This window comes from Didymella exigua (assembly GCF_010094145.1).
Source record: "Didymella exigua CBS 183.55 unplaced genomic scaffold M421scaffold_34, whole genome shotgun sequence".
In the NCBI taxonomy this organism is placed as follows: domain Eukaryota; kingdom Fungi; phylum Ascomycota; class Dothideomycetes; order Pleosporales; family Didymellaceae; genus Didymella; species Didymella exigua.
This window is the reverse complement of record NW_022984808.1, coordinates 50,833-71,690: the sequence shown is the minus strand read 5'-3', so window position 1 is coordinate 71,690 and position 20,858 is coordinate 50,833. Positions and strand designations below refer to the sequence as shown.

The following is a 20,858-nucleotide window of genomic DNA, read 5'->3' as shown; positions in this document are numbered from 1 at the left end:
CCGCCTCATCTGCCCGCAGCTTCTAGCATCCGCGGCCACATCGCTCAGTCGGATCCCACCAATCTCCAACTTCAAGTCTTCGTCCTCTGAAACACGAAAAGCGCCTCGTCCTTCCCCGCGAAACTCGGCAACGGCATCCTGAGCGTCAACTCAAATGCCTTCAAGTTCTTCTCCACCCACCTATCAACCCCTTGATCTTGAAATGCTGTGAACCCATTGCCGTTCTGCGTGCCCGCAACAACAATCGTATTGCCCTCAAACATCTTCAAGATTGGCCCTGTGAAGTCCCCCGTCGCCTGCGGATACACTAGCAACAAGATAGCCCCCTTGCCATTCGTATTGCGCCTCAGATATTCCTTGCCATCCATCTTAATTGTATCTTTGACCCACGTGACCCTGTACTCGCTCAACCCAGAGTCAATGGGCCGAACATCCAAAGCCTTCCATTCCGGCACAGGTAATGGTAGATGCCGCAGTATATACGTCCAGTATCCATTCCCACTCCCGACATCCAGAATCGGCAGCACGGATTCTTTCGAGGGCTTCGCGGGCTGCGAGAGTTTCGCCAGAATGTGCAGGGCCGCGTATGACGGCACGATGCAGCCGAAGTGGTGGTAGAACAGCGGCAGGATGTGGTGCGAGATTTCGGTGTATGTTGTTGCTGGGATTGGACCGCACCATTCTAGCTCCTGACAGCTGTAGGTCCACAGGCTGAGGTAGGGGTTGACGTGATTGCGGTCCTTCTTGGAGGGCAGCAGGCCGGCCGTGGTGTTGTGGTATCGGGAGCTCAGGTGCTCGGCGACTTTTTTAAGGATGGTGTTGGCTTTCGAATTGGATTTTAAGCCGTTCAGAGTTTTGGGCAGGTTGTTGGAGGGATCGAAGAGGGATGTGTATGCTGTGACCTCTTCGGACGCGGGATGTTGTGGCTCAATAGGCTTCCCTACTTCATCGTGGTACCAGTCGTGCATGCCATGAGCTCGCTTCCCTGATATTGCTCGCTCAGTGATATGCAGCGTAGTCTCTCCTTGGGCGCGGTAGATGTATTGATCCGTTGGGGGTATGTCGAAAGCTTCGCCTATACATCGTGCAAGGGGCTTGCCGCTGTGGATTGGATTGAATTCTTCATCAGACCACTTTTTAAAAAAAGCCTCTGGGTCGAAGTTCTCAAGAGCCATGTCAATCATGTATGTGACTCGAGTGAACCTCGACGTTTTTGTGGAACCCCGCTAGCGACTAAATGATGATGCTTCTGCTGTCAAGATTCGCAAGTCAAGGCCCCAGACTAGCTCTTTCTACTCGCCAAACCCAGCAATTCACAATTGGCAGACGGATGAGTGGCTTCAACATGATGGTGTTTTCGAGAAATCCATTTCAAACGGCGACCCGCTTCCGGTGGCTGCAACCAATGACAGACAGCTGACAAGTTCACCCCACGAATCTCGTCATCGATCAGTAAGCCACTAAGCACACTAAGGATCCCCACCTCGCCTGAGCTGTTAGCAACGTCTTACTCACCATTGCAAATACAGGATGGAATGAACAAGCCTAGCTGTAGAACCTCCTCACTAATCGCTGCCTTGGCTAACTCAGATCCGTATAAAGATCGCTTGCACCGCCGGGCTGACAAGAACGCCTCTTTCTGATGTCAGACACTACACTGCCAGAGCAGACTATATCCACTACTTCCTTCACATCTACCAAATCATTCACTGCGCTTGTCGCAATAGCAGCAATAATCCTGGCGTTCTCTAGCTCCTTCCGTAATACCCTCACCACCGTTCTCACGAAGCCTACCGCACGCACAATGTCCACCGCTGCCGCACCAGCAAGCATGAAAATCACCAAGCGCCCATGGTCGCATCGCGGCCACGCCGACCACGACTGGCTGTACTCATACCACACCTTCTCTTTCGCGTCCTACTACGACCCGCGCCACGAGTCCTGGGGTCCTCTGCGAGTCATCAACGAAGATCGCGTCAAGCCCGGCACCGGGTTCGGCGCACACTCGCACGCCGAGTTCCTGATCTTCAGCTATATCGTGAACGGCACGCTTGAGCACAAGGACAGCATGGGCAACCTGGAGAATCTGAAGCGCGGGGAGGTGCAATTCACAAGCGCGGGAACGGGCATCAGACACTCCGAGTACAACAGGAATAAGGACGACGAGGTGCACTTTTTGCAGATCTGGGCCAAGCCAAACAAGAAGGGTCTTAGCCCGCATTACGAGACCAAGAAGTTTACCGATGAGCAGAAGACAGATAAGTTGTGTAGGATCATGGAGTCGACGGACCGTCTTGGCGAGGAAAAGCATGCCATCGGCCTCCAGGCTGATTTGAGCATGGATGCGAGCATCTTGTCGCCGGGCAAGAAGGTCACGCATGAGGTTGTTGCTCAAGGGCCGAGGAAGCTTTTCGTGCAAGTTATCATGGGCAAGAGAGCGCAGCCTAAGACTGGCGGGGCGCAGATCAAGATTGGCGAGACGGTGCTTGGTGAGGGCGATGGTGCATACATCGACAATGTCAAGGGACCCGCTAGTATCGAGATTGAGAGTGTGGGAGACAAGCCGGCTGAGTTTTTGTTGTTCGACATGGGCCCTGAGCAGTAGTGAGCTAATACTCCAGGTTGAGATGCAAGCATGTCCTTAGCCATTCTCAGTACGTAGTCAACAACAGACTGTACCATGCACTATAGAGTCCTCGACGAAACCCATGTCAGTGTGATACTGTGTAGGACACGTACACTGTGGATTCGCACGCACGGCGCGTTGTTGGTCAACTATGCACGACTTCGCGGGCAAGAGTCCGTGCACATAATACATGTCTACCATATGTCTCTATATCCATCTTTTGCTGTCTTCATATTATCCCTGAAATCCGTATTGCCCAGCTTTTGCAATCATGGCTACTACAACACTCCTCATATTGTTCGCGACACTTGCTCAAGCCAGCTTGACACCTCCCTTACCTCCCATCATCGCGCGAGAGGATTTTCACAACAGTACGAATTACACAAACATCTCTGTAGGACAAAACACAACGTATCCCGGCGCTGAATCGCTACGCGATTACGACACAGCCGCATACAAGATCTACATCGCATTCATGGTCTTTGGCACAATCTCAGCCGCACTGATGCTTCCTGTCATCTACAGTTCCGACGCATTGCACTGGCGGCGACAAAAGAAGCACGAGACTGCCACCAGGCAGCGGAAAAAAGACGTAGCAGAGGCCACAGCGCGAAAGCGGCAGATGCAGCGTGAGACGACGCGGCCGCAGCAAGCACATGTGCGCCCTGAACGACCCGGGAGGGACTGAATGTAGATATATATACCACTGAGACTATAAGTACACTCTTCTTCAGACATGTGCCGCCTATGCCTTCATCCCAGCCACTGCAAATATAGCCATGAAGATTGTTGGCCCAACTGCCCACACTTCGGATCGAAGCGGCGTTTATCCGACCGCAAGCTGCTCAGTGTCTGGTTGCAAGATGTAGACATGTGTGCAGAGTGCACGACTAATGAAACATTTCGACAGTGGGTGCATAGTCAGCGCCAAGAGTCCTGCGACGTTGCCTGCCGTCACCGCCGCGGAGAAGAGGAGGACGGGTCGAACGAATGCCTATATTCACCATCCCAACGTTGACGACAATGAACGGTACAAATACATTCAATACTAGAATTCACTACGCCAACTCTGCAGTACACCGGTACTCCTAGTAATCAAACCGGTCGGGCAGCACGAGCGGCGCGACAAGACTCCATCCATAAATTGCGTAGCACACCCATGCGCTGATGATTTTGGCCCAACTAGCCCAGTAGGTGCGTCCCACGGGCACGAAATCGGTCATGGCCTTTTCGTCAAAGTTGCTGGTGAGCAATGTAGCGACCCAGCATGCGCTCAGGAAGAAGATGACGTGGAAGAGACTGTAGTTGTACTGTGTGGCGTTGCGCTCATCGTCGCGGGGTGCCTTGGAAGGCGAATCGTCCTCGTCTTCCGAGTCGTCGTCGTCGAGTGCCGAGGCAGGGAGGGACCCGGATTCAACGGCGGCGCGGAGGGCGGCCTGGCGCATGTCGCGGCGCGACTCGGGCTGCTGGGTCACAAGGCCGTGCTCGTAGTCTTCGGCGCCGACCTGCGCGTAGCCGTTGCCGTACGAGTTGCCTTGTGAGCCGAGGGCCAGGCCGTAGGTGGCGGCGCGGGTCGTGGTGTAGGCAACGGTGATGAAGGTGACGATGGCGCCGATGATGATGGTGGCCTTGCGGGTGCCGCGCGCGCGGATCAGCGGGTTGCACTGGTGGTCGTCGGGCTCCATGCCCACGGCGGAGAGGGTCAGGTAGGTGCAGTAGATGGCGACGATGGCAGACTGGGCGAGGCCGGCGCGGGGGTTGACATTCTGGACGGCGGGGTGGATGGAGATGACCGAGGTGACGAGGAGCAGTAGCAGATTGATCTGTGCATGTCAGCGGGAAGTCGTGGTGCACACCCAAGAGACGTACCGTGATGGCTGCCTGGTTCATGCCACAGCCGCTCTTGGCGAAGTAGATGTACATGACAACCGTCATGGCGAACGAGGCCAGGTACATGAACAGGGCCGAGCCCACGAGCATGCCAGTCCACACGGGCGACTCGGACGTCTCAATCTTCTCCTGGCAGTACTCGGCCCAGTTGTGGGCCAGGTCGACGAGCAGAATCAGGCCGACGAGCAGGAACAGACAGGCGCCGGCCATGGCGAAGTAGTTGCCCCAGACGATGAAGAACGGGTTGGGGATGAAAAAGGTCAAGACGATCATGCCGATCCAGCCCAGGATCTTGGGGCCCCAGAAGCCGTTCTGTATCTTGGCGCGGCCGTCCTTGGAGGAGCGCACGCCAACGAGCATGAGGGCCATGAGGACGTGGAAGAGGCCGAGGGCAAAGTTGATGCGCTGGACGGCGACGAAGCCGTAGCACTGCTCGCCGTGGCACGTGATGTCGACGTAGTCGAGCGTGAGCTTGCTGAGCTTCTTCATGGCCCAGTCCGTGAGCATGATCCACGAGACGACCGAGTTGACGAGCAGGATGAGCGCGTAGGCGATGCGCGTCGCGATGCTGTTGCCGCACTTGCCACCGCAGGAGCCCATGACGGCGCTGCAGGTGGCCGCGCCACAGCAGGAGGCGGCGATGCTCCAGACCTGGCGGCGTTAGCATTTTGGGGGGAGAGGCATGTTTGCGTGCTGCGGCACTCACAGTGCCCATGGCGGGCAGGGCCAGGAACGGGAGCGACAGTGCGGCGCCCATGGTTGCGTGTCGCCGGCTGGTCGCGGGCTGGTTGCGGGTTGGTCGCGGGTTGGTGGTGGGTTGGTGATGCAGGTTACAGGCGCGGCCAGTGACGACGTTCACGTTGACGTTCACGTCCACGCCCACGTCCACGTCTGGCCGGGCTTGGCAGCCCAGCGCGTCTCCGCCGACATGCCAGCGTCCAGCCTCAACCGCGCCCGAACATGGGCCGGCAGCTCGGACAACGCCCTGAGCCGCCGCCGCCGCCGCCGCCTCCTGCTGCTCACCATCTGCACCGGGTGGTTCGAATGGTTCCAATGGTCCCCGTCCATATCCACGTCTCTCTGCTCGACATTGCCGTGCTCCAGCCTGTCTCGCCCGCCCTCGGATCCCGAGCATTACCGTTATCTGTCCGACCCACTTGCTGCCATTGCGCAACCCTCCCCATCTCAATCTCCATGACCGCCGCGACTCCTTAACCCACGCTCCACGCTCCCACTGCCATGCTCGACTTGGACAAGACCACGCCGCACAAGAAGACGCGCGTTGTGTCCGTCGTCGCTGCGACCGCCATTGCGCTGGCCTGTGGAACCAACGCATGTCGTCCCTCTGACCGCTCTCGCTGGCACTGCTTCGAGCTGACACCCCCCAGTATGCATACTCTGCCTGGGCTCCTCAGTTTGCCGATAGGCTCCAGCTCTCGGCCACCCAGAGCAATGTCATCGTACGCGTCTCCCAGCCGCCTTTGTCGAGCGCCCTCGTCCTTCTTACACGTGACAGGGAACAGCAGCGAACATGGGCATGTACGCCTCGGGCATACCTGTTGGCCTCATAACAGACAGAGTGAACCCTCGCCTGTCTGCCATTATTGGAATGTTCTGCCTTGTGCTCGGATACTATCCTATCAAAATGGGTTCGTCTTACACAACTCCCGAGCTGAATGCACCTGACGCTCGACAGCCTACGATGGCGGGCCCGCATCCATGAGCGTGGCCATGATTTCTTTCTATTCTTTTGTTTCTGGAGTGGGCAGCTGTGCTGCGTTCCAGGCTGCTCTGAAAACAGGTAGGCCAGCCATGTGCCATCGTCCGGCGTCTACTGATGTCTGTAGCAACTTTGAACTGGCCCTCTCACCGCGGGACGGCGACGGCATTCCCCTTGGCAGCGTTTGGATTGAGCGCCTTCTTCTACACACTCATTGCCGGCATTGCCTTCCCCGGGAACACCTCTGGTCTGCTTACCATGCTTTCGCTAGCGACCTCGTTGCTTGTCCTTGTTTCAATACCCTTCCTCATTGTTGTCGACCACAAGAGTGGAACCAGCTACAGCGCACTCCCTACAATCGAGCGGACTCGCCGAAACTCTAATCTTCTGCATCGAACCAACTCTGATCGCACAAAGTACAGCGCGACCGCCTTGCCTCCGCAGGAAGTCAGTAAGTACTGTCTCTTTTTTTTTTGGACCATACGTGTAGATTATATACCCCCCCCTACCATATATACCAACCACACCCAACAGATGAAGATGACCCAAGCCGATCGTCGACCGAAACTTCTTCACTCCTTTCTGGCCCTGGAGACATCGATCCCGAGGATGATGCTGCAAGCAGATCTAGCAAGAAGTCCTCTCACTCACACTGCCTAGACATCACTGGATTTGCGCTTCTGTATAAACCGGAATTCTGGCAGATTTGGATACTCATGGGCCTGTTGACGGGTGTTGGCATCATGACGATCAAGTAGGTGCCTGACTGATGGCATGTGCTTGCTAGTGCTGACTTGTCTAGTAACATTGGCCACAATGTGCAAGCACTCTGGAGCCACTTTGACAAGTCTACGAGCAAAGATTTCATTGCACACCGCCAGCTTTGGCACGTCTCGATCATCTCCCTTGGCTCGTTCTTCGGTCGCCTTTCATCAGGCATTGGCTCCGACTTCGTCGTCAAGCGCCTTGGACACTCTCGCTTCTGGTGTGTCGTCATTGCAGCCTTTGTCTTCGCCATCGACCAGCTCTTTGCGACTCGCATCGACAATCCAAACTACCTGTGGGTCGTGTCCGGCCTCTGCGGTCTCGCTTACGGCCTCACGTTCGGTGTCCTTCCAGCCGTGGTGGTCGACACCTTTGGACCGGACGGCTTTTCGGTCAACTGGGGTTTCTTGACCTGGGCTCCTGTGGTCAGCGGCAATGTCTTCAACCTCTTCTACGGGTCTGTGTACGACTCGGAATCTGTGGTCGAACCAGATGGCAACCGCAGCTGCGAGGAAGGGCTGCAGTGCTATCAGCGTGCATACTACGTCACACTGCTGTCTAGTTTGTTGGGCATTGCCGTGTGCCTCTGGGGTATTCACAGCGAACACGCAAGGAAGAGAGCGGCGCTGGAAGAGCATGAGAGGCACCGCGACGCCTAGTAGGATTTGGTTTCAATATTGACTATAGACTAGGTGGAGATGGTCATATGCCTGCAGTCGATATCCCATCAATCTACATCTCATCGTCTCCTTACATGATCCCTCCCTCTCCCCTCCGCTGGCGTGCTGGCAGGCTTCTCAGCTGCCGGTGGGCCTCTCAGAGCAGCGACTTCACGCCTCATACCCGCCACCTCCTCCCGCAATCCTGTCAGCGCAACGTTCTGCGTCCGTACAACACCCTTGAACCGCTCCACATCGTCGCGCAGCATGCTGTACGCAGTGTGACTCCGCTTCAGCGCGTCTTTGAGGCTGTTGACCTCGGCGTGCAGCGCCTGCTGCTCCGTCTGCGCCTGCTCGGCGTTGAGCGAGAGGAGCTGGATTGCGCTGGCTCTGCGTGTGAGGCGCGACATGGTCGGGTGTGTATGTATGTATGTATGTATGTATGTATGTTGTATGAAGCAGCAAGTCCGCGAGTCGCCGGAGTATCGCGCACCAGCACTTCACTGCATGCAGCAGAGCACGCGCCCCGCTGTCTCCAAACGACCAGCGACAACACAGAGCCCGCATCCGCACCGTCAATTCGAGGGGTGTAGTGTGGCGGATGAGGTGGAGGGGAGAAGTGTGGAATGGAGAGAGGTGCTTGGGAGTGAGATGAGATGGTATCATGTTCGGCTGTCTGTCTTTGTTCTTGCACGGCATGGTGCACTCATGCTCTTCCACTGACGTTCTTCGCGGCGTCTGCATGAGTCACCCTGCTCTATACCCTCCCTAGGTCCTCACACCACGTTCCCCATCCTCTCTTTCCACAAACACAAAACTCCCACACGACATCGACCGCCCCCGACTCGCCTGTGCACTCTCCCTCGCACCCCTCTCATCAATGCTCGGCGACCTCGTAGCCAGTGACCTGGGACCCTCAGGCGCCATCCCAGAGGAACCCAGCGATGCAGGCCCCTAACCCGTATCCCCTGCTGTCTCCCTCTCCCGCGCATCCGCCCACACGTCCCCAAAATAGGCCCTCTGCAGCGCGCGAACCTCCGCCCTCCTCTCTGCAATCATCTGCGTACATCCAAGCTCGAGCCGCGCGCGTGCTTCCGCGGACGTCTCGATGCTCGGCGACGAAGGCCGGTAAGAGCATTCGATTGCTGCGCCGGCTTTCGAGAGCGCGCGCGCTGGCGCGAGGCGTTGAGGCCAAGGGAGATCTGTGACGCAGCGTATGGTTGCGAGGCCGGGGGCTCGGATGGTGGTGGGGGCGTTTGGGGGACGGGGCCGATAGGGCAAAGAGAGCGTTGGCGTTGGCGCGGATGTGGGTATGGATGCTGAGTCGCGGTGAGATTTCTTAAGTGATGCTAGTGGTGAGGGGGTTGGTGATGGCATTGTGATTGCCTGATGGGGGTTTGTTTGGTGGTTGTGGTCGAGCAAATGTCGTCGTGGTTTTAAATCGTTAGTGTAGTGATAGACTTGGAATATCTAAGACATGTGCAGGAGACAGAACGCTCAGTGTTAGATTTCCACCGCAGGTCTTGTGACGCGAAACGAAGTCTCAGGCTCCAGGTGCAAACATGGTGTGTTCTTACCCTTTGAAGGTCTGGGCGAGAAAGTACGCATGGCCGAGCGAGGTTTCCATTGTGAATCATCCTCCGTAACATGGAGGTAGCAGTTCTACAGTCTCGTCTCTGCTCAAAATGCTACATCTGTCCTGAATCCCACATGTCTTAGCAAAAGTCAATACTGGGGTACACCAAGACACTACACCTCCCAAACATCTCGTAGCCTTACAGCCTCACTTCACGACCAGCAAACCTTGTCACGACATCCCAATCAAACAACGCCGACAAGTCATCCACCGCCTTAGACACCAAAGGAAGCGCTGCTGTGGAGGGAAAGTCGACGGGCGTGGGTAGATGACTGAGCCGTGGACTTGCGCGCGTGATCACGCTGTGAATTGCTCAGGTCGTCTTGCTGGGAGAAATTATTGGCTTTTTCTTTCTTTCTGCCTGTCGTCGCAGTCGGTCTGTCCGTAACGTCCTTTGGCGGATGGCGATGGCTCGCTCTGTGAGCTCATGGGCTGTTACTTCGCGGTTCCTGTGTTCGATCGCAGTACTGAGAACGGGGTATTTCCGGTTATCACGAACCCCTGTAGTGTTTGGTATCGATAGATCGACTTGCTCCGGATTCGGCTTTGGGGGTTTTATCTTCAGTACTTCCGAGAGGTCCTTGCTGTCATCTTGCCTCTTAACTAGGTCACTGCCTTCTGTGGAAGATATGGATGCAACTTCGTGAGCCATGGCGAGTGTGGACTCAGTTCTGTGCTTCGATTATGGAAAAAGTTAGGCTCGGAGAAGGACCAACTTGGATGAGATATGGTTTACTGTATCATGCTATGCACAGCCTCTGTGGATCCACACATCTTTTCGACTGTTTCCTGCATAAAAACTGTGAGAAAAATTCGGCAGCCTCTCATCGGACACGTCTTTTGGCGTTCGTAGCTTGGAAACGGCACAGGGTCATTTCGTTTGCAACATGGCATCTCGGTATATGCCAACAGTCACCAACGAACGCCATGGCCAAGACATCCCATGATGGGATAAGCATACCAAACTAGCTCCCGTCTCTTCAAGGAGCATGCTAGTATCAAGAACGCCAATCATCAAATCATGCCTAATCGTCAACAAAGCGGAAACACCCATGCTGAGAAGCAGCCAGCGGAAGCTCGCCATGACGAAGAGAAAGACACTGACTCTGCAAGCGTCAGTATGCAGGATCTGATCAACAATGTTGAAGCACTCGAGAAAAGACTGGACCTCAATCCTGTCATCAGACTCTTCGAACTTTCCGCCAAGTTCTCCAACCCCAAAAAAGGCTGGAGACATTAGACACACGCACTCAGAACAGACACGAGATTGCAAAGGTGTGCATGATGAAAGTCCAAGATCGTGTTGAGAAATTGAAGGACCGTGCTCAGGAGCCAGACAGGTGCATGGGGAGACCGAGCAATCCTCGAGAGCAGCCCTGAGCGCCTTCATGGAGGACGGAAACGCGGATGATCGCTATGGGCGAGCCTAGTAGCTTCCAGTCAGCGAGTAAGCGCAATGAGAACTAGGAGAGGAGAGGCTACTATAGAGAGACGCATCATTCGTAACATCGTGTGTGATTTCAGTCTTCTCTCTGCCTAGATACGTATGCGGTCTGTCGAGTTGTCAGCCACACATCGTCAACCAACGGTACGCGTTTGATGGTGAAGCAGCTGCCAATCACTATCAAACGGACTGATTCTCAGACTAATACATAAGTCTTCGCACACTATCGCTCTCACTAGCACTTCACTGGCATCTCATCATCATCGAGCTAAAATGGCATGCCCCAACGTACCACCACCGCCATCGCTCTTCTTGGCTCCCTTTACCCACTTATTACAGCGCATTGCACGCCTTGAAGACCTCCAGGAGCGAACGAATGACGATCTCGCTCACTTTGTCATGGAGTATGACAGGCAAAGAGGGAATCTCAATGATAAATACACAGGTCTCAAGCATGACTGCTCTTCCAATTCCAGAAACTTGAACACGGTCACCAACTGTCTGGGAGACACTTCGATGAAAGATGCCGAGGACATCAGGTACTTGATGAAAAAGCTGTCTTTGCTAGCAGGCACAGTAGACGCCATATCAGAAGACCTTCAGAGTCTGACGGCGTTTGTAAACCTAAACATGGACGAGCACTTCCAGGAGACCAGCATCTAGAGCTCAGAAAATCTAAATCCAAACGACACAGATTACTGCACGATTTCGTGGGTCCGAACCAGGTGTTTGAGATTTCCTCTGCACAGTGCTGTACCACCACCTCACCACACTTATAGATACTACAAACACTCGTCATTTTAAGCACACCTCAGCTCGCTGTACGATTTTGCTAATAGCAGGCCTTCGTATGATTATCGGCACTTCACTTTACTTCATCTCCACAATGTCAAGCGGCACTGGATTTCCGCACAACGAAACAGTCTCCCATAGCAAGGATCATCGAGATCTGCTCCCTAATCTCAGAGCTGCAACCCTTGATTCTTGGAGTATAGATGGTACAATCCAAGGTCTTGAGAACAGAGTCACCACCCACTTGGAAACAATCCTCGGTATGCTCTCTCACGACGTTAATGAGTTGAGGGTAAGGCTTGGCGATCTAGCGGCTTTCATAGAGTCCGTCCTCAGTGGCATTATGCAGAGAAGGGGATGAAAGGCCTAGACAACTGGTTCGCTTACCTGAGGAGGCTTAAGTGAGCAGAAGGAGAGCTTGGATGGGGACTTAGCCCTGGTCATGTATCAACTCACCGAGTTATCGAGGAGGATGTGATGAATCGGAAGACGTAGCGTACCATCTGAGCGACCACGGCTCAAGGCCATAGCCTGTCAACGTGTCAGCAAACAATTGAGAATCCCTAGATTGTGTTAAAAAAAAACAATCGTCCCTGGCATTGTGAGTTCACAAACTCCTTTCGAAGTCCAGACAGTGGAAGAATATGGGTCAATTGTACTCCCAGCTCTTCGATTCCCTGCATCCCTTCTTCACTGCCAACAATGAACCCTCTATTGCAGACCTCATCAAACTCCGCGATGCACAAGGACTCGACAGCAGCCAAATGACACGCCCACAAGATCCATTCATGCAAGGTACTATTCCGTCTGAACCTACTCCGTCGATCAGGCAAGAGGCCCTGCTGTCAAGCTCAAGCGCAACCGAATTCTTGCACTTTGTTCTAGGCGGCGGCGATGGATGCCTTGATCCTGCAGTAGAAGCGGTAATCAACGCAGCTAGAGAAGCCTTGGAGAATATCGGTGTAAACTGGCACGAGGTCTTCGAAACGTTAAGCGGGGAAGGAACATCGGATATGGATGAGGTGGTGAAGTAGAGTGATGATATGAAGAGAAGGATATGTGCGGAGCAATGTGAAGGTGTCATTGAGACCGCACCGTGTAACGCCGTAGGTATCCTTCCCGTTCCTGCCTGTGAATCTTCCAAGACGCCTTGCAATCAATCTTTTGCCACGAAAAAGTGATGGAAATAAGAAACGCCTACTGGTGGATCTGGCTCACCTGGCCGTTGCCCTGAGGCCCGCCCCACTCGCTCTCGTTGTCGCTACCGACATCTGTCCACGAGTTGGGCGTCATGACACCAGTCCTATCGCCGAGCTCAAAGTCACTGTATCCAGCATCTGTGAAGCCACTTTCAGAAAAAACTTCTGAGCGTGCGTCATGGTCTGCGTCGTTCTGCATGCTCAGGACTGCAACGTCGTCGGTGTGGCTGGGCACAACGGAGGCGCCTGTGGTGCCAGACCGATCGGAGCGCGGTGTTAATGTACCGGCTGACATTTGTTCGAACTCTTCGTCGCCGTCGTTGGAAGAGGTGAAAGAGTAGAACGACTGGGCAGCTTGGTCGCTCTCAGATGTTTGCAGCGGTGCAGCGGGAGATGGCAGATGGGTCTCGGGGTGCAAGTAGACGGACTGAGGCTCAGAAGTCAGGTCGATGAGGGGAACTGCAGAGGAAGGGTCAATGGGCGCCTCGATTGGTGGTGTGCCAGCTTCGAGAGTGGCGGAGCGCGAGCGAGGAGTAGGTTCTTCGCAGATAAAAGGCTTGGGAGAAGGGGCCTCGTCGTCATCGCCGACATCGAACAGAACGTTCTCGTCATCGAAGGGATTGGCCATGGCTGCCGCAGCGGCGGCGCCAGCTGCAAAGCCAGCTGCACCACGCTTCCTAACTCCATTGTTCGTAGACTCGGTGCCTGTTGCAGTTACGCCCTGTCTCAGCATGCCGTCACTGCCGACCAGCTCGTCAAAGCTCTTCGCCCTATTGGCGGGTGACCGTCTCTCAGCGAGCGCGGCATCTTCAGTGCCGATCCTGGCCAGCTCGTCCAGGTCGACTGCTATGCCTTCCTCACGAGCTCGCCTAATCAACTCATTACGGTTTCTTCGTATCAGCTCTTCGCGTCTTCTCTTCCTCTCTTCAAAGTCATCGGAAGACTCGCTCTGCCGGCGCGGCTGGATGTCGTCGCCCAGAGAATGTAGGGCCACGGCGATCTTGCGGCGAGATTGGTCAACCCATTGTCGTACTTGAGGACTTTCGTATATGGCGATTCCGGCGGCGACTAGAACAGACGCGGCGATTATAAGGCCTGTACCAAAGGGGTGGTTAGGCCGGTGCGGAGGGGATCGAGGGTGATTACGCTGAAAGCTGGGCGAGGGAGAGCGCGAGCCGGGGCCTGCAAGCAGGTTGACATTTGAACAAGTAACACAACGTAAAAAGAGGAGATGTGAGAGGGGATAGGCTACACAGCAGAGACATGCATTAGTGGAGATGAGAGCTTGTACTCACCTTTCGCAAGTGGCGCAGGCATGATGACGGACTACCAAGAAACAAATCCCTCCTTCGTAGGCTACAAAGTTAGGTGATTCCTAGGTATAACGGAACGTAAAGGGGCTGATATTCAGAAAATATCGCGGTTGTTGCAGCCTGGAGGCGTGCGTAGGAGAGAAGAAGCTCGAGCGGTCGAGCTGTTGTAATGCCGGGCAGCCGCCACCGCACAGCCCCAGTTGCATGGGTCCGTCTTGCGGCTTCTGCGGGGTGTGGGGCGAGCTCTTTAGCGCCCTCAATGCCGTTCTTAAAACGGCATGTGACGAGACGAAAATTACAGGATCCGAAATGCTCAGGTGCCCTCCTGAGGAACAGCACATACTTACCTTGCTGCTATCTATTGATGAAGGAAAGTTTATTGGGGGAAAAGATGCTGCAGTCCCCTCACCCGCGGGCTTCGTGCAAAACATCGTCTTCCCTCCTACGAGATTGGATTCATGGGATATTCCAGAGACGCAAGATCTGGTCGGCCTAGAGCATGATGTAGGTATTGCGACCAGCGACGGAGCCGATCATAGTAACCCACTGGTCCTTACAATCTCTGCTGCTGCTCTCTGCATGCAGTTCTTGCGATCTCTTCCTGAACGCTCAAATACATCGATACGATCCTCAGTCTTACGCGAGCAGCGTATGAGCGCTGCTCTTTCACCAAGCCGTGTCCTTGGCTTTCTCCCCTTCTGGAGAGAAAATCCACAACTGTGGGTTGAACGTCAGACTGACTTTATGTGGACTGTAATGCCAGGAGCGCCGAAGTACACGAATGGGGGGACAGATGATGGGAGCTTGCACGAAGTGACATATCGGATTCTCTTTTATCGTCAAGTGCTGGCTTGCTTGATGTGCTGCAAAGGTACGATACTCGGTGCCGCTGACGCCTAGCGTTCTGGCTGGGGCGACTGACACAATTCTTAAAATTTTCTCCTGGGGACACGGTCTTAGAAACCGGTGAACCATTGCCATAGTCAGGGAGGCTCGTGTAATTGGCAATAGAGAGATCATATTAATCTACTTGCTGCGTGCACAATTAGCTCCCGTTCCCAAACACCACCTGTCTTTCGTCCATTACGCGAATAACCCCTTTGTCCAGCATCAGCTGCCCATTCATCTACCTTGGTCTCTAGTAAAGTACCTAGAGATACGGTGCATCATTCTAGAAATCCTGGTCGGACCTCTCGGCGCATCATGTGCTGGGGCAACGATGTGTACCTAGGTATTGTTGGTCGTTTGTAGGGTCACGACTATTTCAGCATATGTATTCGCACTTCGGATGCAAGCCCATACGTCGGACATATACATTGCTCAATTCTAGAATTTTTGATGGTGATCTTCGTCACAAATCGGGGAATGACTCTGAGAAGGCGGGAATCATCTGACAGCCGGGCCACCATAAGCGAGCGATCCTTGCGCAAGGTTTTGACTGCCTGGAGACAGTGAGGACTTGATATAAGATGCTGTATTCTTCTAGCAGTTATTTTTTCTCTACACCTTCCCCTTCGGCTTGATATGCCTAGATGCATACTCGATTGCAGTCTCGTACCCGAAAATCCCCAACCCGCAGACCACTGCGACAGCCTTGTCGCTTAGGTAGCTGCGGTGACGGAAAGATTCCCGTGCGTGAACATTACTGATGTGGACTTCGATGAAAGGGATGTCTACACCCAAAAGAGCATCTCTTATCGCGACGCTGGTATGTGTGAAAGCTCCAGGGTTGATGATGATGGCGTCAACGTTTCCACGGGCTTCGTGGATACGATCCAGAATCACACCTTCGTGGTTGGACTGCAAGTGCGCAAACGTGATTAACTTCTCAGTGCATTGCTTTTCTGCGGCTTCAACGACTTGAGGTAATGTGGTAGAACCGTATGTAGCGGGCTCACGAGTACCCAGCAGGTTGAGGTTGGGACCGTTGATGAGGAGGATCGACTTGGCCATAGCGTATTCCAATTGTGATCGAATATGACTTTGAATGTTTAGAATGTCTTTGGGTATCGTCGATATCTGTGTAGGGTAGTTGCGCAAGTAAGTATCGCGGTGCACAAGCCGATGTTGATCGAGCGGAAGAGTGTTCCGCCCCGGCAAAGTTCTTTTCCAGCAGTAGAAGAGGCTGGCTTGGCCTGGCCCCACACTGGGGAAAATCGAACTGACAGAGCGGATGAACTCAGTGAACGCGACTTTCCTCCTGTAGCCGAAGCCGTTGGTCAATCCACGATACAATTTGAGCTGAGCTGCTTGTGAGTGTCCGAAAGGAGGGTTTATGTGTTGATTGAGATGTGGATATACTGCAGCCGCATTGTCTGAATGCACCCTGCCCCAGCTTCAGCCTCCTTATCTCCCGAGCGTATCTCCGCCGCTAAGTGGCGGATTGAGACGGCAATGCTGCCGAGTCATCAGCACGATCCATCAATATGGAGTCATCAGTGAGCACCTGTCATCCATCTTCATATCGCGACGCAACCACACAATGTCCGAGATTTCGAGAGAAGAGCTAGATGAGATCTACGCATTCGCCGTGGATCTGGGGAAGCGGGCGGGGCAGATGCTGAAGGATGCTGCGCAACTGAGAATGGACGGCAGCAGCAGGACCAAAGCGCAGGATGAGCATGTGCAAAAGATGAACGCTGTCGATCTGGTCACCGAAACGGACGAGGACGTCGAAGCTTTCGTCAAGACTGAAATCACAAACAAATACCCTTCACACAAGTCAGTCCGGCATGCCGCAACAAGCTGCTCTTATTGACACATCTCAGGTTTGTTGGTGAGGAATCGTACTCAAAGGGTGTCCGCCGTGACTATCTCATTGATGAAAACCCTACGTGGTGCGTTGATCCGCTGGACGGCACCGTCAACTACATCCATCTCTTCCCGATGTTTTGTGTCTCGATCGCCTTTATACATAAGAACAAGCCTCTCATCGGAGTCATTTATGCCCCATTCATCAACCAATTCTTCTCCTCCTGCGCTGGCCGCGGAGCATTCCTGAACGAAACGCAGAAACTCCCGCTTATCCGCAACCCAATTGCACCAATGCCAGAAAAGGCTCCAGCAGGCTGCGTATTCTCCTGCGAATGGGGCAAGGACAGGCGAGATATTCCGGACGGCAATATGCATCGCAAGATTGAGAGCTTCGTCAACATGGCAGCTGAGCTTGGCGGACGGTCAGGCAGGGGCGGCATGGTGCACGGTGTCAGGAGTCTTGGAAGCGCGACATTAGATCTGGCCTACGTTGCGATGGGTTCCTTCGACATCTGGTGGGAAGGTGGCTGTTGGGAGTGGTGAGTAGTCGCCAAGCGATCGGTTGGACTCACTGACAATTGACAGGGACGTTGCGGCCGGAGTCGCCATTCTGCTCGAGGCAGGAGGCCTGATGACAACTGCAAACCCACCTCCAGACGAAGCTACATGCCTGATACCAGATGTCAAATTGGGTAGTCGATTATACCTCGCCATTCGGTATGCAGCCCAATGACCAAGCCTAACTGATTTCGCTGATAACATGTTTACAGACCAGCCGGACCTTCAGCCACCGAGACCGGACGCCAAAGTCAAGAGAGGACTGTCAGAGAAGTGTGGCGACGTGTCCGCAACCTAGATTACTCACGCCTGGGGGCGTAATCAATGAAGTAAATTTGAAGCTGTCGATCGGTCCATTTTCGAACAGAACGCGCACCTCCGCATAGCAACAGCAGCGACAACTACGATGCATCCAAGCTTCAAAGCCCATTCTAGTCAAATAACGCGACCAGCCATTTGCAGCGCGTCATTCTTGCACAGCCGAATATACCCCGCGAGTCTAGCCCGCTTGACTGCAGCCGCTACGCCACGCTTAAAGTCACATCCATGTGGCGAATCATCGCCATGGCTGAGCACGGCTACCCATGGCTAACTCGAGAGATCTTATCAACACGCAACCCAGGATGATCTTAGAGACGTTTCATCGAACATCGTCCGCGTAAAGTCTAGAGCCGCTAATACAGTCCAACTCGACCTCAAAAGCGTAAATATATTCTTTTTGCATCGGTATAGAACAGTATTCTCCATCAATACCTTGTGGTCTTTACTACGTCCATTCATCACACCGGGAAGCAACTTCCTGGTCATTGCTCTTGTTTAGCCTTTGTTGCGCATTAAATTCACATTATCCACCATGGTTTGCCGACCAGGTATCTCGTCGATGTCGTTAGGGCGGTGCTACGCTGGCCACAGCTTCGAGCACAAGATGGCCATGGCAGCGAAATACGGTCTCCAAGGCATCGAAGTCTTCTACGAGGACCTTTGCGACCTTGCGCCCTCAAAGTCAGCACCGGATCTTCTCACAGCAGCCGCCTACGTACGAGATCTGTGCGATTCCCTCGGCCTCGAGATCATCTGCCTGCAGCCATTCATGCACTACGAAGGCCTCCTGGACCGAAAAAAGCATGATGAAAGGGTAGACGAGATGAAGTTCTGGTTTGAGCTGGCACACGTCCTCGGCACCGACATTGTCCAGGTCCCCTCATCGTTCCTCCCCAAGTCTGAGATCTCGTCAGACCTCAGCCTCATCGTCTCCGACCTCCAGCAAATAGCAGACATGGGCCTACAACAAAAGCCAGTAATCCGCTTCGCATACGAGAGCCTATGCTGGGGCACATATTGCGACAAGTGGGAACGCTGCTGGGAGATTGTACAGCTCGTCGACCGCCCGAACTTCGGCATCTGTCTTGATAGTTTCAACATCCTTGGCAGGATATACGCAGACCCCACATCAGAAACAGGATGCAACGAGGATGCAGAGGAGATCGTCGCCGCGTCAATAAAAAGACTCGTGGCGCAGATCAAGCCACACCGCGAGAAGATCTTTTTCATCCAGATCGTCGACGCCGAGAGGTTGGAAACCCCCTTAAAGTCAGGCCATGCATTTTACAATGCCGAGCAACCGAGCCGTATGAGCTGGAGCAGGAACTGCAGACTATTCTATGGCGAGACATCATATGGTGCCTATCTGCCAGTCCAAGATGTCGCGAACGCTATCATCAACGAGATCGGCTATGACGGCTGGGTCAGCTTCGAGCTGTTCAACCGTGCCATGGAGAGGAAAGAACATGCCGTTGTCGAGGAGCTAGCTTCACGGTGCGCGATCGGGTGGGAGAAGATGGTCGTTGATCTTGGTCTTGAGACTGCACCTCCTGTGCTCATCAAGACCGCCAGCAACGAGAAGTTTGAAGACACGAGGAAGGACAGCACACGGACGAGTTTCGAGAACGCAAGATTATAGGATCGCATATAGGCATCTTCGGCATTCAGGGGCATAGCACATTACTGATGCAGCATAGCGTTTCCCCTTCAATCAAATCTCAATATCCTCCACTTTTCTTCGTCATACATTGATTATCCCTTCCATCACTCTCACAAGATTTCCCCTTCTTACATACTGCTATACCCCCCATCAACCGGCAATCCCACTCCAGTAACCCAACCGGCATCCTCACTTGCCAAGAACACCGCCGCCCTCGCAACATCCTCGGGCGTACCCAATCCCTTGAACGGATGCATCGCTTCAAGTCTCTGCGTCGCCTCGGGATCCTGCCAAATCGGCGCCGTAAATGCCGTCTGCGTGTACCCAGGACACAGCGCATTGACATGGATACGGTGCGGCGCGCAGTCCCAGGCGCTCGCCTTGGTCAACCCCATGACGGCGTGCTTGCTCGTGATGTAGCCCGAAGAGTTCGGGCCGCCGCCCAGTCCAAACACAGAGGCGAGGTTGACGATCCAGCCGCGGTCGCCGTTGGGGTGGGGATCTTGGTCTTTCATTGCGGCGGCCGCGTACTTGATGCCCAGGAATACGCCCTTGACGTTGACGCCCAGCGTCTTCTCGAACGCGGATTCGTCGTATTCCCACACGGGGCGAGGGCCGTGGGATGACCCTGTTTCGACGGCGATGCCGGCGTTGTTGACCATGATGTCTAGGCGGCCGTATTTCTGCACTGCGCTTTTGACAAGCGCTTCCACGTCCGAGGCGGAGGTCGTGTCGCACTTCACGAAGATGGCGGTCCCGCCGGATGATGTTATGGCGGAGACAGTGCTGGGTTGGGAAGAGTCGGCGTCGCCCGAGGGCCCGGGAATCCGTGCTTCTTCGCGCAGGTCGGAGCAGATTACTGTCGCGCCATGGGAGGCGAAGGCGAGAGATATGGCACGGCCGATGCCAGAGGATGCGCCGGTGACAACGGCGATCTTTTTTTCGAGGCGGCCTGGCATGGTCGTTGGTGAAATGAGTGAGACGCCTACGCGACGAGGGTCAGAGTCGATTTGACGTCAGATCAGGCCGCAATATTAGTGCGTCAACGGGACTCCGTGGTATCACTCGAGCTGTAACCACTATTTTAATCATAGTGGTGTGGACATATATATCTGACATTGTAGTAGTATCGGCTATGGTGAGGGGTTGCTGCGGGGATACCCTCGGTCGTGAGTAAGCTCGCAGAACCTAAAATTGTGCGAGCGCTGTTGATTTCTGAGTTACTCGTTGAAGTATAGCTGCGTCATTTGAGCTTAGCGACGATGATCTGTACCATGCATGTGGACTTCGTGCATATAAGTCCCTCACGCAAGCACGCAGGAACACCAGCTTTGAAAGAATACATAAACATTCTTCCGTGGACTCATCGTCTGTTGACATCTTTTAAGCCCGTTCCTTGGCTTCTATCGCTGAGCTGAGGGAGGGTACGCACCCTTTGCGCTCAAATACCCTTCCGACCACACATGCCCATACGTAGCCGCTACTCCCAAACGCCGAATATGCAGCCAAAGGGCAGATGAT

The 20,858-nt window shown here is 54.2% G+C and overlaps 11 protein-coding genes across 11 annotated transcripts; 5 read left to right on the top strand and 6 right to left on the bottom strand.

Moving 5' to 3' along the window:
- Positions 1-71: 71 nt before the first annotated feature.
- Positions 72-1,175, bottom strand: M421DRAFT_71352 (uncharacterized protein; the record flags this gene model as incomplete). The annotated part of the gene is made up of 1 exon (XM_033596784.1): positions 72-1,175. The coding sequence occupies one exon, from the start codon at positions 1,173-1,175 to the stop codon at positions 72-74; it is 1,104 nt and encodes a 367-aa protein (XP_033445141.1).
- Positions 1,176-1,472: 297 nt separating this feature from the next.
- Positions 1,473-2,824, top strand: M421DRAFT_424307 (RmlC-like cupin). The gene has a single exon (XM_033593712.1). It carries the CDS (start codon positions 1,643-1,645, stop codon positions 2,603-2,605), a length of 963 nt encoding a protein of 320 aa, XP_033445140.1. The 5' UTR covers positions 1,473-1,642; the 3' UTR covers positions 2,606-2,824.
- Positions 2,825-2,897: 73 nt separating this feature from the next.
- M421DRAFT_95043 (uncharacterized protein) lies at positions 2,898-3,495 on the top strand (the record flags this gene model as incomplete). Its single annotated transcript, XM_033598262.1, has 2 exons — positions 2,898-3,284; positions 3,361-3,495. The coding sequence occupies 2 exons, from the start codon at positions 2,898-2,900 to the stop codon at positions 3,493-3,495; spliced, it is 522 nt and encodes a 173-aa protein (XP_033445139.1).
- On the bottom strand, positions 3,305-5,360 carry M421DRAFT_424306 (TMS membrane protein/tumor differentially expressed protein). The gene is made up of 3 exons (XM_033593711.1): positions 5,223-5,360; positions 4,496-5,167; positions 3,305-4,449 (listed from the first exon to the last, which is right to left on the bottom strand). The coding sequence occupies exons 1-3, from the start codon at positions 5,271-5,273 to the stop codon at positions 3,715-3,717; spliced, it is 1,458 nt and encodes a 485-aa protein (XP_033445138.1). The 5' UTR covers positions 5,274-5,360; the 3' UTR covers positions 3,305-3,714.
- A 52-nt stretch (positions 5,361-5,412) lies between these two features.
- M421DRAFT_268498 (MFS general substrate transporter) lies at positions 5,413-7,746 on the top strand. Its single transcript, XM_033588767.1, has 7 exons — positions 5,413-5,848; positions 5,905-5,976; positions 6,033-6,165; positions 6,213-6,317; positions 6,364-6,687; positions 6,897-6,990; positions 7,039-7,746. The coding sequence occupies exons 1-7, from the start codon at positions 5,756-5,758 to the stop codon at positions 7,658-7,660; spliced, it is 1,443 nt and encodes a 480-aa protein (XP_033445137.1). The 5' UTR covers positions 5,413-5,755; the 3' UTR covers positions 7,661-7,746.
- Positions 7,741-8,070, bottom strand: M421DRAFT_8334 (uncharacterized protein; the record flags this gene model as incomplete). Its single annotated transcript, XM_033597546.1, has 1 exon — positions 7,741-8,070. The coding sequence occupies one exon, from the start codon at positions 8,068-8,070 to the stop codon at positions 7,741-7,743; it is 330 nt and encodes a 109-aa protein (XP_033445136.1).
- A 4,659-nt stretch (positions 8,071-12,729) lies between these two features.
- On the bottom strand, positions 12,730-13,839 carry M421DRAFT_71338 (uncharacterized protein; the record flags this gene model as incomplete). Its single annotated transcript, XM_033596782.1, has 2 exons — positions 12,730-13,095; positions 13,156-13,839. Coding segments are annotated over 2 exons (1,050 nt in total), but the record flags the coding sequence as incomplete, so codon positions are not given.
- A 1,705-nt stretch (positions 13,840-15,544) lies between these two features.
- Positions 15,545-15,997, bottom strand: M421DRAFT_95039 (Dehydroquinase; the record flags this gene model as incomplete). The annotated part of the gene is made up of 1 exon (XM_033598261.1): positions 15,545-15,997. One exon carries the CDS (start codon positions 15,995-15,997, stop codon positions 15,545-15,547), a length of 453 nt encoding a protein of 150 aa, XP_033445134.1.
- A 529-nt stretch (positions 15,998-16,526) lies between these two features.
- Positions 16,527-17,677, top strand: M421DRAFT_8330 (inositol monophosphatase; the record flags this gene model as incomplete). The annotated part of the gene is made up of 4 exons (XM_033597545.1): positions 16,527-16,765; positions 16,813-17,337; positions 17,384-17,515; positions 17,569-17,677. The coding sequence occupies 4 exons, from the start codon at positions 16,527-16,529 to the stop codon at positions 17,675-17,677; spliced, it is 1,005 nt and encodes a 334-aa protein (XP_033445133.1).
- A 266-nt stretch (positions 17,678-17,943) lies between these two features.
- M421DRAFT_268394 (3-dehydroshikimate dehydratase) lies at positions 17,944-19,391 on the top strand. The gene has a single exon (XM_033588765.1). The coding sequence runs from the start codon at positions 18,210-18,212 to the stop codon at positions 19,314-19,316; it is 1,107 nt and encodes a 368-aa protein (XP_033445132.1). The 5' UTR covers positions 17,944-18,209; the 3' UTR covers positions 19,317-19,391.
- A 74-nt stretch (positions 19,392-19,465) lies between these two features.
- Positions 19,466-20,296, bottom strand: M421DRAFT_71294 (putative short chain type dehydrogenase; the record flags this gene model as incomplete). Its single annotated transcript, XM_033596778.1, has 1 exon — positions 19,466-20,296. One exon carries the CDS (start codon positions 20,294-20,296, stop codon positions 19,466-19,468), a length of 831 nt encoding a protein of 276 aa, XP_033445131.1.
- Positions 20,297-20,858: the final 562 nt, after the last annotated feature.